Genomic DNA, 14,428 nt, shown 5'->3' on the forward strand with positions numbered 1-14,428 from the left:
TTTGGAGAAAAACGGCACTCTTCGTGTGAAATTGAATAACTATATGAAGTGGTATAAATATATAAATTTTCTGCCATGATGTCTTGAATTTGTGATCATTCTAAATGCATTTTAATAGACTGAATCGTGCGGTGAAAGAAAACACTGAATGCACACATGCACTAGTCTAGACTTCACGTAATGTATGCGTGCGCTCTAGGCATGTTTTGAATGGTTTTTGCAAAATACTCGATAATGTCAAATCGCACATCGTTAAAACAACAATTACGATATTATCACGAGCGTTGCTGCGTGCATGCGCACTAAACAGAAGGAGCGCAATCGAATAGGAGTAAAATACACATTTTGCTAAAAAAATTAGTTTTTGGACATTAAATTTGCTTTTTGTAGAATTTTAAACCTACATATAAAAGTGTAATTTTATGATAGCAGTAACTGTAAGTGGACTATTGTAATAGGTAAATCAAATGTAAGCTAGTAGGCTACACTAATGTTCTAATGTTCTGCTATCTGTTCTGCAAACTATAAAAGGTACAGCTGTCATAAAACCAGAGAGAAAGGCTGCATGGCTAGAAACTGTAAAAAAATTAAAAAAAATAAAATAAAATAAAAAAAATAAAAAAAAGTCAAATAGCCTAATAGTATGTGAGACAGTGGTAATATCATTGTGTTCCCGTTGGTCAGTGTTAGAGGAGCTTAGCCTGTCGTATCGTTGGCTATGCATCGAGATGCGTATCGTATCAGTCTGAGTCATGAGATGCACATCCCTACTGTATAATGCATATTAAGCAGCGTTCAAAAGTGCTGCGCTGCTTTGTTACAGCCAAGGAAACGCTGTATTACTGCTGTTCCATAAGCGCCACATGCTGTCAGAGAGTGAAATTGCGTCTCATCCAGCCCATCTGCTGTCTTTGTTTCGTGCTGATGTTTTATGTGGTATAGTTTCACAAAACTAAAGTCAGAAAATTCTGCTTTTGTTTTAAAATTTCTAATTATACAATCTAATTTAGATTTTAAAAACTGCTCATGCTGCATGTATTCAGCATATTTGTTTGGATTGTGATTCAAATGCAGTGGTTGCCTCTAATTTTGAATGGAAAGAGCACAGGCAAAGCCTTTGTTTATATGAAGAGGTTTTTTGTTTTATTTATTTGATTAGATTTGAGGTTTGTTTTAAAAAAAATTTTTAGTTTTGTTATTTGACATATTTCACAAAGAAATAAAGAAAAGAAATGTGCAGCATTTTGTCCAAGCAATAATAATAAATGGACACTTTTTCATTTATAATTTGTCTCTAATCTAATTTTGTTAAAAAAAAAAAAAAACGTGAGAAAATCGAATCGTGAAATCAGTATCGTGAATCGAATCGTGAGTTGAGTGAAACATTACATCCCTAAAAAATACTATTTTAAGCTATACTTCTATAGGTTACCACGAACATGATTTAAATGCAACAGTGTCTCCTCACCTTGTTCTCTCTCAGCATCACTGTCTCCGCTATCATCTGAGCTGCCAGAATGACGGGAGGAGGAAGACGACCCCGAGTCTGAATCAGAATCTGAGTCTGACGGTCCTTCACCTCTCTCTCTTCCTCCTTTTCTCTCACTCGGACCATTGTTTTTGCTCTTCCAGCCCCATGCAGCCTGAACTCCAACTTTCCCCTCAGAATGGGAGAGAAGCATGACTGGAGAGTCTGACGGACAGAGGGCCTCCACCCCCAGCAGCCGAGACTCATCATCTAGGCTCTCCTCCTTGATAGTGGTCGGATCCTGTGACTGACTTAACGTGTGAATCTGTGAAGCTGCTTGAGCTTGCTGGTTTTGGAGGTAGTCGAGGCGGGTCTGGCTGAATGAGTACTGTGGGTCAGAGAAGATTGAGAGTTCTGTGCGGCTGACGCCATGTCTAGCGGCGGCTAAGAGCAGCTCGTGGTCGTGCTGTGGGATGCTCCACCAGCTGGGCAGGTCAGAGGAGGGTGGTGCCAGGCTGAGGCGTTCCTCCAACGAGGGGTGAGGAAGAACGCGCTCACGTAGCCGGCACAGCAAGCTGACCCTGTAGAGTGTGCGTGAGGCTCGTTCTTCTGTGATGGGGGCCAGAGACTGGGACAAATCTTGAGATTCTAAGAGAGGAAGAAGGGATAACAGTAGACAATGTGTTATTAAAAAAATTATTCTATATAGCTTTATATGTTTATTTCAGTTTTAGTAATTTTAGTACTTACAACTTATTTCAGTTAGTTGCCAAGGCAACATTTCTTAATGAGGCAGCTTTAAGTTTAAGGTTTTCATCTAATATTTATATTTCAACTACTGAAAACGATTTTTGTAATGTAACACTGTAACAGTATTAAAAAATGGTTTTATTAAAGATTTGTTTTTAAAGGTAATAATCAAAATTCAAAAATAGGAAAAATGAATATATGCAATTAAATATCAAATATTAATCAATATTTTTTTTAAATAAACCAATATATTTTGTGTCCCTAACCTAAACCAATTTCCAAACAGGGTCTTATTCAATATTCTACTTCCGCTAAAAAAAGTCATATTATACGAGTAGATGAATATGAACACTGTTTCGCATTGACTTCAAGTAAAAATACATACAACATTTTAAAGTATAGTGTACCTTCTCCACGTGCTGGCCGAAGGTGACACACTTTCCTACACATGGACATGAAGCACTTGAAGTAACGTGTCAAGCTCTCGTCGGTTTTCTTATCAAGTCGAGCAAAAGAACGGAAGTGATTCCAGTCCATGTGCTCGTCCCCTTCTGGAGCATCAGCCTCTTTCTTTATTCTTTCGACCCCAAAAGTTGATACCACCCTGTAAAAATCACATTCCTCCCTACGAGTCCACCTGAAACAGAGAAGCTTATGAGAATGCTGGACAGCTCAACTGAAGAGGAGGCTTCAGGAACGGGTTTCTTAAGGAACATACCTTTGTTGTCGTTCTTGTCGGGCTATCTCTTTGAGCTTTGTGGCTTGTTCACAGCGTCTACGTCTACGGTCGCCCTTCTCTGCTGCCTCCATCTTAAGCTGCTCTCGTCTGTAACTGCGTTGGTAGGCAGTGATAAGACGGCGAAGTCTGGCTGTGAGCGATGAGCTTGTTGGCCAGTAACACAAATCTGACGATCCCGAAGATGGCCCCTCAACCTGCACAGGGGCAGAGCGATCTTCCACACAAATCTCACCGTCTGTATTCACTGAATCAGCCTGAGGAGCACATTATCCATTTTTTTAGTAAATTTAAATTCCTAATAACACAGGATAAATGTGCCAGAATTACACTTAAGGTTACAGGGAAAAAATGTAATGATTCTAAAGGCGTTTACCTCCTCATATACCTCCTTGGTGTGTCTTGTCGCGGGTTTGAATTCTGGATCTTCTGAGTACTTGTCATAGTCCCCTCTAAAACACAATAAGAACGTACAAGTTCACAAGAAAATTCAATGACACTCATCCAGAAGCTTAACTATATCAGTTAATCATACAAGTTGCAAAATTATAATGCAGGAGTCAAGAGATCAGGTCTGCATTTCCCAAAAGCATCGTAAGCAAGTAGATTGTAGAACCATTGTCACCAATGGTCTCTACGGTCAATTTTGCTCACAATGCTTTTGAAAAAAAAACACTGCCCAGGTCTGTCTGATACTGACCCCTCCCCAAGCTCTGGGTCTGCTGCTTGCTGTTCCGCGTTAATGTCCTGCTCATTTGGACGGCCACATCGCTCAACAAAACATAAGCAGGGGTCAGCACGCATAGTGGTGTACATCTCATATCCTGAAACGGCGAGATACAGATGGTAAAACACATCAATGATCTGCAAAACTATATATTTTAGCTTGTGGGGCACTTCAGAATGACTTTCAGATAACTCTTGAAACTAGGTAAACTCTCCTAAGTAGAGATCGACCGATATATCGGTTTACCGATATTTTTCCCGATATTTAAGCATTTTACAATAATCGGATATCGGTTTTGTAATATCGGATTCACCGATAAACGCCGCCATCTTGTGGATGTTTTGAGAATTGCACGCAGGATCGCCATTGCACCACGGCGTCTGAGGGGAGAGGAGACAACGGCGTGCACAGGTACTTTATTTACTGTAGTTAGTAAACTTTATTTAACATAACAGCCATTAATGCACAAATTAGATTGTTTAAAACACCCCTAAATTGTATTAACATTTACTATATAATTATTTACAATTATTATTATTATTTAATTATAACATTTCGCTAATAAACATCTAAATAAATACATCTCTATGGAAACTAATTTATTATCTCCGCGAGCGATCGCAGTTTTGCTGCTGATGCTTTAAATAAAATGTTTTTTTTATTGTAATATGAAGATTAAATTTAACATGAAAGACTGGTAATTTTCAACACTTTTTTTTATTTATTTTTTAAGATGGCTGATAGGAGGAAAAACCAAAGTGAAGTATGGACTTACTTCACTCAGTCATTTATTTACTTTATAACAGTAAATAAATATCGGTTCTGCATATCGGTTATCGGGCACATAAACATGCAAGTAATTGGTATCGGTTATAAAATATCAATATCGGTCTATCACTACTCCTAAGACTTAATGACTTAAGTTCTTCTTAAATAACTGAACATCCTTGGACATGACGTTAATAAAGCCTGCACATACCATGCTTATAGACACCAATAAGCAAGCATCGGTCAGCTTCTGCGTCCCACCAGCCAGACGGAACATCCTGCTGCTCCATTTCAGGTAACCAGATATCAATATCCCTGCAAGGAATCACACTATCATCAGTGAAGGAATTTAAAGGAGTTTTCAATCTAAATTGTGAAACCTGATCAATGCATCACAGAAACCCTAATATTTAAGCTTACACAGCATAAAAAGATCAAATAATTAAGGATTTAGTGATAACTGTTGATGTTGATGACACGACCAGTTGTTAATGAAATTTACATTTCTGCATTTAGCAAACGCTTCAATCCAAAGCGATGCAAACTTTTGCATTTAGATGAACATTTCTGCATTTAGCAGATGCTTTTATCCAAAGTGATGATAATTTTATCTAAAGCAATGACATTAGATGATGGCTATACCTTGCATCAGCTCCTCTCAGTACAGAATCAGCATGTTCTCCAATGACCTCCTGTTTTAGGTAATACAGCATACGTACTCTCAGCAACACTCTAAAAAAGGGGACAGTGAAATTAAGACACTCAAGCTAATATTTTGTATATTTAGTATAATTAAATAGTGTCCCTGATAGGTCTAACATACTTGTTGCACTGGTGTTTTAGGTGTTTTCGGTAACTGTCATCAAGCAGAAGACTGTCAGGATTATATTTTCGGATCCACTCAACTTTCTGCACATCAAAAGAGCTCTGAGCCTTCACCCGTTTCCCCTTCCTGCCACGAGGGACAGGGATGGACAGACCTAAAGGAAAAGAGAGCGCCATTATGAGCATTTATAAAAGCTTAAAGCTTGCTTAGCATGAAGCTAATGCTCTATTTCACAACCTACATAGGATGTTGCTTAATAAAGCCGCCTTTTCACCATCTTTGACAAACTGGAAGTCATTCATTTCCAATGGATAGTATGGGAGCTAGGGATGTAACGATACTATCAAATCAAGATTCGATTCACGATTTAGATTTCACGATTCGATTTTCTCAATTTATTTTTTTTAACAAAATGAGATTGAAGGCATACAGTAAATTAAAAGGTGTCGTTTTATTAGGCTATTGCTGCACGTTTCTTTGTGAAATTGAAATATAACAAAACTAAATTGAAATTTTAAAACAAACCCCAAATCAAACAAGTTAGTTATACAAATAAAATAAATCTCTTAATATGAACAAACTAAGGCTTAGTCTGTGCTCTTTCCATTTAAAATTAGAGGCAACCACTGGATTTTAATCATGATCCAAATAAAGATGCAGCATGAGTAGTTTTTAATCTAAATTAGACTGTATAATTTCGAAATTTGAAGCAAAAACAGAATGCTCTGGCTTTAGCTTTGTGAAACTATACTACATAAAACATCTGAACGAAACAGCAGACAAGCTGAATGAGACGCAGATTCACTCTCTGACGGCAGGTGGCACTTATGAACAGCAATGATACAGTGTTTCCTGGGTTACCGCTGTAAACAAAGCAGAGCTGCTTTATGAACACTACTTTAATATGCATTGTTCCAAAGTCCCTTTAAGACAAGTCATGTCACTCGGCGGCCATCTTTGAAACGCCTCTCGGGCATGCAAATGCAACTCCTAACTCTTTGAATGGGGAAACATCAAATTCTCCAAAACTAAGAGCACGTCTCAGAACACTGACTGTTTCTATAGCAAACGGGACTTCTAACGGCAGCTGCAGTGACGCGCTGATTTCACAGATTAGCGATTGGCTCTTTTACTCAGAAGGCGGGCCTTCGTTCTATAGAGCGGCCATATTGAGTGTTGTATTTTTCCCCATCAAAACTATACGAGTGACACGTCTTGGGTTTTCTATAATCTTTGATTGTTCAGATGCAAGATGAAAAGAAAATACCACGTAAACTTTTCTAAAGATAGTCAGTTCCCCTCAGAGATACATTCATATAAACTCCTACTCCAATTGTATCGCGATTTGTTTGGCATCTCAACTGATTTGAATAGTCACATATTTTAATCGATTTTCAACTGGCACGTGGTTAAACATTACATCCCTAATGGGAGCTGCATGGAGTTCCACTTAAATGCATATGCTAAATTTTCAAATGCAATGTGTGTCATGCTTTGAAATATTTGACCTTTTGTGTCTAGACTATATGTGACTGCCAGACCGGATGAGAAGTATTTTACATAAAAAACTATGAGCACAAGGTGAAAATTACCAATACTAAAACAATCTTTAAACACTTTCTGTAATGTGGCTGGTTATGAACAATTATGTCCAAACAAACTATTCTATACTGTAATTATTACAATTATTTATGTTAATTAGCCCAATAAAGAGTCTAGACTAGTCTTTTCTTGCAGTCATATTTGGGGACATTTGTTTTGTGTAGATATATTCATACATTGTTTACTCAATTTTTCCATGGTGAATAAGCAGAAGGTAATGGCTGCTTCACAACCAATTTGAAAGTTAGAAATGCAACAATCATACAGGAAGGTCAGAGATAGCGGAAAGGTGGCTGGAAAATGTTGACCATGAAAAAAAATGAAGACCTGATGGAAAACCACCTGAGGGTCCTTGCTGGTAGAATCAAAGAGTATTAATTAAAAAAGATTATAATGAGAGAAAGTCATACCAGAGTGATTAAGCAGAGCCTGTGGTTCTCGTCCATTCTCTGGAGGGGTGATTAGCTCCCAGATGAAGCTCTTGATGTTCTCATCTCCACGGTAATGTATCAGACAGAAAACCAGGATGACGCGACAGATGGTTTCCACGTCACGTTCACTGAGACGCCTCTTACAGCGAGCATGAGACAGGATATCCCGCCAGCGGCCCCACCTGTATAGACAAAATGTAAAATGTATGAAATTATAATTCCACAGAAAGTTTCATACTCATGAGATGAACAGGTGAATTAAAACCCACACAGCTAAACATGATCAGGAAGAAAGTCACATACCCATAAACAAGTAGGTGTTTTTCCACTCTGAAGCAGTCTGTGCGCCCATAACCACCACCAGAATGCCGGTCTGAGCGTCGAGAGGCCCGAGATTGTCGGGAATTATGGGGTGGGTAGTCATCATCGCTGTCCAAGTCAGACAGATCACCACCCTCTCCACGTAGGCTGGAATACTGACGCGTTTGCTTTCTTACTCTTGGTGTGTCAATCACAAGAGTATTCTGCAAAGATTTAGCATGAAAGAAAACAAAGGATTAAGGAATAAAAGGATAGACTAGCAGAAAATAAAGGATACAGTAACCATTTTCTAAATGCTACACTGTACCTTCCTGTTGAGAGAGGCCATGTCTATGTCAGCTTTCTTGGCCCACTTCTGCCAAAACTCAGGATCATCCAGAGCAATATCTGTGCGGTTCTCAGACGCCACAAAACTGGCCTTGGAGAAGGTGGATCCTTTACCTTCACTCTCTATAGTGATAGTAGTTGCTCTTCTCTGAAGTATCTGATCTATGTCCTCCTCACAGAAACGACTGCCCTCGTCATTCTCGTCCATAATGGCTGCATAAGCACCTTTACGAAGCAAATCCTCTATCTCCTTCTTTGAGAACTGCTGGATCTGAGGAAAGTTAATAGCATACCACTGAGTGATGATCGATCACAAAGTGCTTCTGTGTTGAACTTGAAAAATTTAAAGTAATTCACCAAATCATACAGGTTTTGAACGGGTTTAATTTTTTAGACCTTTAATAGAGCAATATGAAATTATGATTTCTTTCATTCTTACCCCATTAACACTGCTGTCTTTATTTCCACTCATGCTTTGCAGAACAGCTCGATCAAGTCCCAGTTTAAGACTCGCTTTGTCCAACATCTCCCTCTCATAGGAGTTTCTGGTAATGAGACGATACACCTTCACCGCTTTAGATTGACCAATACGATGACAACGTGCCTGAGCCTGTGTGGAAGAGAAGACAAATGATGAGACTGAACACATGTAACAGAAAACATCGTCTTTAATGCACTGAAATCACTAAAAAATATATATATATAATGTGAGACTCTCACTTGAAGATCATTCTGTGGGTTCCAGTCAGAGTCGAAAATGACACAGGTGTCAGCAGCAGTCAGATTAATGCCCAAACCTCCAGCCCGGGTACAAAGCAGGAAGACAAACCGGTCTGAATCGGGTTTACTAAAGCGATCAATGGCCGCTTGTCGCAGGTTTCCTCTGACCCGCCCGTCAATGCGCTCATACAGGTATCTAATCAGAGAGAACATCTAATTTTAGATCCATCTAACAAACCAGATGGCAGAATTAAAATTATTTTGGCTGCAGTTGCCTTATAAATCACACATTTCCATTTCACAGTTTACATTTCTAAAGCTATACCTCTTATGTATGAGGTAGTCTTCAAGGATGTCGAGGCACCGAACCATCTGTGAGAAGATGAGCACCTTGTGCCCGCCAGCCTTAAGGCGAGGAAGCAGCTTATCCAGCAAGACCAGTTTCCCTGCAGAGCGCACCAGAGCCTGGAGATGAAAGTCTGGAGCCAGAGGATCATACACCTCCCTCAGCTCAGCCACTATCTTCTCCTCAGCACCTGCACAGAGAGACAAAAAGTGGAAAGTGGACAACAAAAAGATGAGCAATATTTATTAAAATTTTTTTTTTTTTAAATAGTCAGGATGGGAAACCAATAAGCAGCATTTTAGCATTTGTGGGTGCGCTACAGGACCAACGCAGTCACAAGTTTGAAGTAAAACCTGTACATGTAAACAAAGACTGCAAGCCTAAAATTACATAAGAGCCACTAAAAGGGAACAGCCATAAATTCAGTACCTGTAATGAGGTAAGGGTGGTTGCAGCATTTTCGAAGTTCCATCATTGTGTTGAGGAGATTGGGTACATTACTGTTTTGTGTGGCTCCCATGCTAAGGAAGCTGAAGTTACGTTCTAGAATAGCACGGTAATACTTCTTCTGTACATCAGTCAACTCCACCTGGGGACCACAGAAAATGATGCACTCAGAACTTACAAAAGCAAAGAGAAATAATCATCTAGAAAAGACCTGATGTTAAAAACAGTTCATACCTCAATAATGGTCTCTTGTTTTGGGGCAAGGTTCTTTTCTACATCTTCTTTCAATCTACGCAGCATCATGGGCTTTAGAATTGACTGCAGTTTCTGGACCTGATAATCAAAGATAGTGTGTTGGAAAATGCTGATGCTCTTAACAGATGAAGTATCTGCCAAAATGTTCCAACATTTTTTCTACCTGCTCCTCTGTTTTAAGATCGCCAAACTCGCGCAAAAACTCTATCTCTGAGGGGAACTGGGCCGGTTCCAGAAAGTGCAGCAGACTGAACAGCTCCTCTACTGTGTTTTGAAGTGGAGTGCCTGTCAACAACACTTTATGCTCCTGAAAAGGGAAAAAATAAAGAATTGTCAAATTAATGAATCACAACTAATTTTTTGTAACTAACACATTAATACATTCGGTTTCTTTTAAAGAAAGTAAAAAATAAAAAGATGAATCACTTACATGGTCAAGCATCTTGAGGCTGTCGAGGAGTTTGCAGTTTCTGTTCTTCAAACGGTGAGCTTCATCAATAACTACACAGCGCCAAGAAATCTCCCTCAGCTCTGGGCAATCTGATAGAATCATCTCAAAAGTTGTGATCAGAGCATCAAACTTATAGGCCCCTGGTATTAAGTGTCCCTGAAGACGACAAAAAAAAGAGGACAAGTGAGAGAGTAAGCCACAATGGGGCTATCAAAATATACTAGTATAAACAACTTTCCACTCAGCAGCGTTTAGCTTTTTAAAATTTTTTTATACTACTCTAGTATTTATTAATGTTTTAAATGAGCTTTTATGTTTATATTGTGAGTTATCATTTTGTAATTATATTTTCATTTAGCTTTTTTATTTCAGTTTTAGTAATTTTAGTATTTCAACTTAAATGAAAATGATGAATTCTGTCTGGGCACTTAAACGAAATAAATAAGTTTCTAATATTTATATATTATTTAATTTCAGATTTACTTAAATTACCGAAAATGTTTAACAGTTTTAGTCAAAATTAACAGCACTGATTAGTAGCAATCAAACTGATGAGACAGAAACACACAATGCACACATCTAAACCAACCTTGTCATCTTTGCAGTACATTTCATATTGCTGGATCATCTGTCTACTGGCCAGACTGCCGTGGTAAACAATAGCATTCATGTCTGTCCAGGTGGAAAACTCTCTCTCCCAGTTTGTGATAGTGGATAGAGGGGCAATGATGAGGAATGGCCCCTGGATCCCTGCAGCAAACACCTCTGACAGCAGGGCTATAGACTGAATGGTCTTCCCCAGACCCATTTCATCTGCCAGGATGCAGTTTTGCCTGTGTGGGAAGTCATGAATACAGAAGAGAGGGTGTAAGAAATGGATAAAGAGGAAGAGCAATTTTCTTCAGAGAAAAAAAAAAAAAACAATATAAACAATAAACAAAACATATAAAGTTGTAGCCTACTGTTTTGTTAACCCATTCAATTTCAGTACTGAAATAACTATTATTGACCCCATGAAATTGTTTGAACGCAATTTGTGACAACCCTAGATTGTACCATGGACAAAATCAATTAATCAACTTCAGTTGTGGTCCATTTCTCGGCACCATTTTCACCTACGCCTGCAGTCCTGCCAGAATCAGGCGGCAATAAATAAGAAATGCACCTGCATTTGTTATTTGAGAAAGGCCATAACAATTCAAACAAAGATCCCAGGGTGACTGTTCTGATAAGGACGCCCACGATCAGCATCAGGAGGCTGCTGATCAGTCCAAATAGAAGGCTCTCAAATTATTTACTTATGGTTTTGTATCTCCAAGCTACTGCTTTAGCATTGGATCAGTGGCAGGTGGTATTTATAATTGAGGGGGAGGGAACAATCTCATTCTAGAATGCATTTTATGCACACCTGAGCAGGGAATAAATCATCAATATTTTTGGTTCAATTCCCTGGAAGAGAAAGTGTGTAAATTTAAAGGGGTCATATGATGCTTTTTTAAAGATCATTATTTTGTGTATTTGGTGTAACAGAATATGTTGACTTTGGTTTTGAGACTTGTCTTTGCAACTTCAGGGATCTTATCTATGCACAATCAGCTTGTAACACTCCAAAGAGAAAGGAAAACTTGAAATCACATCATATGATCCCTTTAAAAAGGTTTATATCTGTTTATTTTGTCATCTAAGAATACACAAGCCTAAAGATACCTCAAAGCTAAAACACGTGGACTAAAATGAACAAAGCTAAAAATTCAAAAAACTTTAAACATTCCCCAATGTGGAAAGTTCTTTAAAACATACAGAAAATACGAAAACTTTCTTTAAAATTTGTGGCTGTCTATAAAACCCCTTTTATATTTATGAGCTTCAAATTTCATCATATCTTATGCCATGTGTCCGCCAAAGCGTTTTTAGCCAGCTGAAAACACCAGGCGCTCTGCTGAAAACTCCCAGCTGTGAGCGCTTGAGCGCTTCTGCAGCGCAGTGCCTTTTTTTCAGTTGAAACGCTTTGGTTGCTATGATACTGAATATCAACAGAAGTAGGGATGCACCGATATGAAAATTTTGGCCGATACCGATAACCGATAATTCTTTATTTTTGAAAGCCGATAACCGATATGTTGGCCGATAAATCTATATCCAAATTTTTATATACTTTTTGAGAGCCTGATTACAAAAAAGGTCTCATCATTAAAAGCCACATCCCAAACACTTCAACATAAGCAGCCTAGTTTGAACGGTGTACGTTTTAAAAATAATTTTACTCTCCCATTACCAAATTTAGTCATAAAAAAGTCTTACAAATAAATAAAATAATGCATAAATAATGCAAACAAGTCACTGGACATCGATACCGATATGGTGGTCGATATATCGTGCATCCCTAAACAGAAGTAATGTGGCAGACGCATCTTGAATGAAATATTGCAAGCATTATTTTTCATATCATTCACAGTACTCCGGGTATCCCATCTAATACAAACATGAAAGTGCCCCTATTATGCCATTTTTAAGGTTCCTAATATTGTTTTGGGAGTCTCCTACAATAGGATTACATGCATGCAAGGTCAAAAAAAACGCGTGATTGGTCTACCGCGTACAGCGCATTTCGGAAACGATACGCCCATTGCCATAGTTCCGTATTTTGAACGCTGGATAGAAAATATAAACATCTATTATTTATCATACTTGTGATTCAGTGGAGCCAGCTGGTCCAAATAAACAGGGTACCGAGTCATCTTTCAAGAGCAAGCATTTAGTGAATTCCGTGTTGAACTCCCCGAGATTAGAGAAGCAGTCGTCAGTAAAATAACGTGTTTGTGGGCGGGTCAAGTTGTTTGCTGCCGGCCAATGTAGAACTTAGGTGGGAATTATGCAAATGTGTTAGAAGTGGGATTCGAATTAACGACTAATGACTCGTTTAGGCTGTAGAGAGTCAATTCTTTATTTTGGGAGACAACTTTATTTATCGTGCACTTTCGGCTTTACAACTTTGCTGATCGTTTACATTCACATACAGCTACATTACACACTGCATGAAAGCCAATATTGGAAATGGCATAATAGAGGCACTTGAATACTTGTAGACAAGCAATATTAATGTCAATATTAGCCGTAGTACAAGCAGAATGTATGACAGTTGGTCAGCATGGTATTAGTCCCGCCCCTCCTCCAATGTGAATTAGCAGGGTATTTACCTGTTGTACCAGTTGAAGAGCAGCCAGTTGACTCCCTCCAGTTGGTACTCTCGGAGCTGGTTCCCATTCTTATACTCTCTGGACTCATCAAGCTTCTTCCAGGCACTTGCAGCAGGTCGAGGCTGATGGAAGAGCAAGTCTTGTTAATAATTAACCACTGTCTGGTCTGTTTCTTAATGAAAACTAAAGAATACAGACAGGGTAAAAATGCTCTGGTGACCAGGCACTGAGAGGAGAGAGGAAGAGGCAGATAAAATAGTATGCAGTGGATGAGCGTGCCAGTATCTCACAGTTCTCTTGAGTCGGGCCGGGCGGCTTTCAATCTTCCTGAATTCTTCCACTTTTGCTTCATCAACGTCCTCCTTCAGCTCCCAAGTAGCATCTTCATAGGGCAGAGAGCACCACTTCACTAGGTAGTACACAACCAGCTGTGAGAGGGAAAACAACACTCAGAACCAGTGTTTTGGCAGTGTGCAGTTTGAATTAAATGTGATTAGATAAGACTAGGTACCAAGAAATACTACAAACAAACATCTTTTTAAAATCACTGGCTATGCACAGCAGACCAGTGCAGAACAAATGACTTTTTAAAATAAATAATTCAAATAGACTCAAAAACACATGTAATATCAGTTTGAATATCAGTTATTTAACATTTGAAAAACTTGTCTGTGGTCGATGAATTCTTACCTCCCCATTGTCTTTATCGACACTATGTGACTCATCCAAAATACGATCAACCTCCACATAGTCTGGATTGAAAGGTTCCTCATCCTAAAGCACAGGGAAGCATTCCAGATAGGTTTATAAATACTCAACACAATTAGTGAGATTTTCTAAAGCCATATGTCTTATACTACCAAACAAAACATTTCACACTTGCCTAATTTCAAATTCATATGGTCTTACCTCATGAAATATGTTCCTCATCTGTGCCTGTTTTGTCTTGAATCTCTTCAGCTTCTGATGGATCCTCTTGTCTCTTTCCAGCTGCTCAAGACTGGCCCATTCACAGTGCATGTACGAACTAGAAACACATCATAAATGAACATTTTC

General features: G+C 38.7%; 1 protein-coding gene across 2 annotated transcripts in view; it reads right to left on the reverse strand.

Annotated features, from left to right (window-relative positions):
* Window positions 1-14,428, reverse strand: part of LOC107704282 (chromodomain-helicase-DNA-binding protein 8-like) — a 30,205-nt gene that overhangs the window by 8,303 nt on the left and 7,474 nt on the right. For both annotated transcript variants that reach the window (XM_016507165.1, XM_016507164.1), the window contains exons 11-33: window positions 14,282-14,399; window positions 14,063-14,146; window positions 13,663-13,800; window positions 13,373-13,494; window positions 10,765-11,008; window positions 10,155-10,331; window positions 9,888-10,031; window positions 9,704-9,802; window positions 9,452-9,611; window positions 9,002-9,212; window positions 8,677-8,872; window positions 8,396-8,566; window positions 7,937-8,227; window positions 7,612-7,832; window positions 7,288-7,490; window positions 5,273-5,429; window positions 5,092-5,181; window positions 4,661-4,764; window positions 3,655-3,778; window positions 3,331-3,406; window positions 2,937-3,211; window positions 2,626-2,855; window positions 1,469-2,116 (exon numbers count right to left, since the gene is read on the reverse strand). In XM_016507165.1, coding sequence (XP_016362651.1) covers window positions 1,469-2,116; window positions 2,626-2,855; window positions 2,937-3,211; window positions 3,331-3,406; window positions 3,655-3,778; window positions 4,661-4,764; window positions 5,092-5,181; window positions 5,273-5,429; window positions 7,288-7,490; window positions 7,612-7,832; window positions 7,937-8,227; window positions 8,396-8,566; window positions 8,677-8,872; window positions 9,002-9,212; window positions 9,452-9,611; window positions 9,704-9,802; window positions 9,888-10,031; window positions 10,155-10,331; window positions 10,765-11,008; window positions 13,373-13,494; window positions 13,663-13,800; window positions 14,063-14,146; window positions 14,282-14,399 — 4,283 coding nt within the window. The remainder of the gene's footprint in view (window positions 1-1,468; window positions 2,117-2,625; window positions 2,856-2,936; window positions 3,212-3,330; window positions 3,407-3,654; window positions 3,779-4,660; window positions 4,765-5,091; window positions 5,182-5,272; window positions 5,430-7,287; window positions 7,491-7,611; window positions 7,833-7,936; window positions 8,228-8,395; window positions 8,567-8,676; window positions 8,873-9,001; window positions 9,213-9,451; window positions 9,612-9,703; window positions 9,803-9,887; window positions 10,032-10,154; window positions 10,332-10,764; window positions 11,009-13,372; window positions 13,495-13,662; window positions 13,801-14,062; window positions 14,147-14,281; window positions 14,400-14,428) is intronic.

The sequence above is a fragment of the Sinocyclocheilus anshuiensis genome, unplaced genomic scaffold (assembly GCF_001515605.1).
Source record: "Sinocyclocheilus anshuiensis isolate Anshui unplaced genomic scaffold, SAMN03320099.WGS_v1.1 scaffold1930, whole genome shotgun sequence".
NCBI lineage: Eukaryota > Metazoa > Chordata > Actinopteri > Cypriniformes > Cyprinidae > Sinocyclocheilus > Sinocyclocheilus anshuiensis.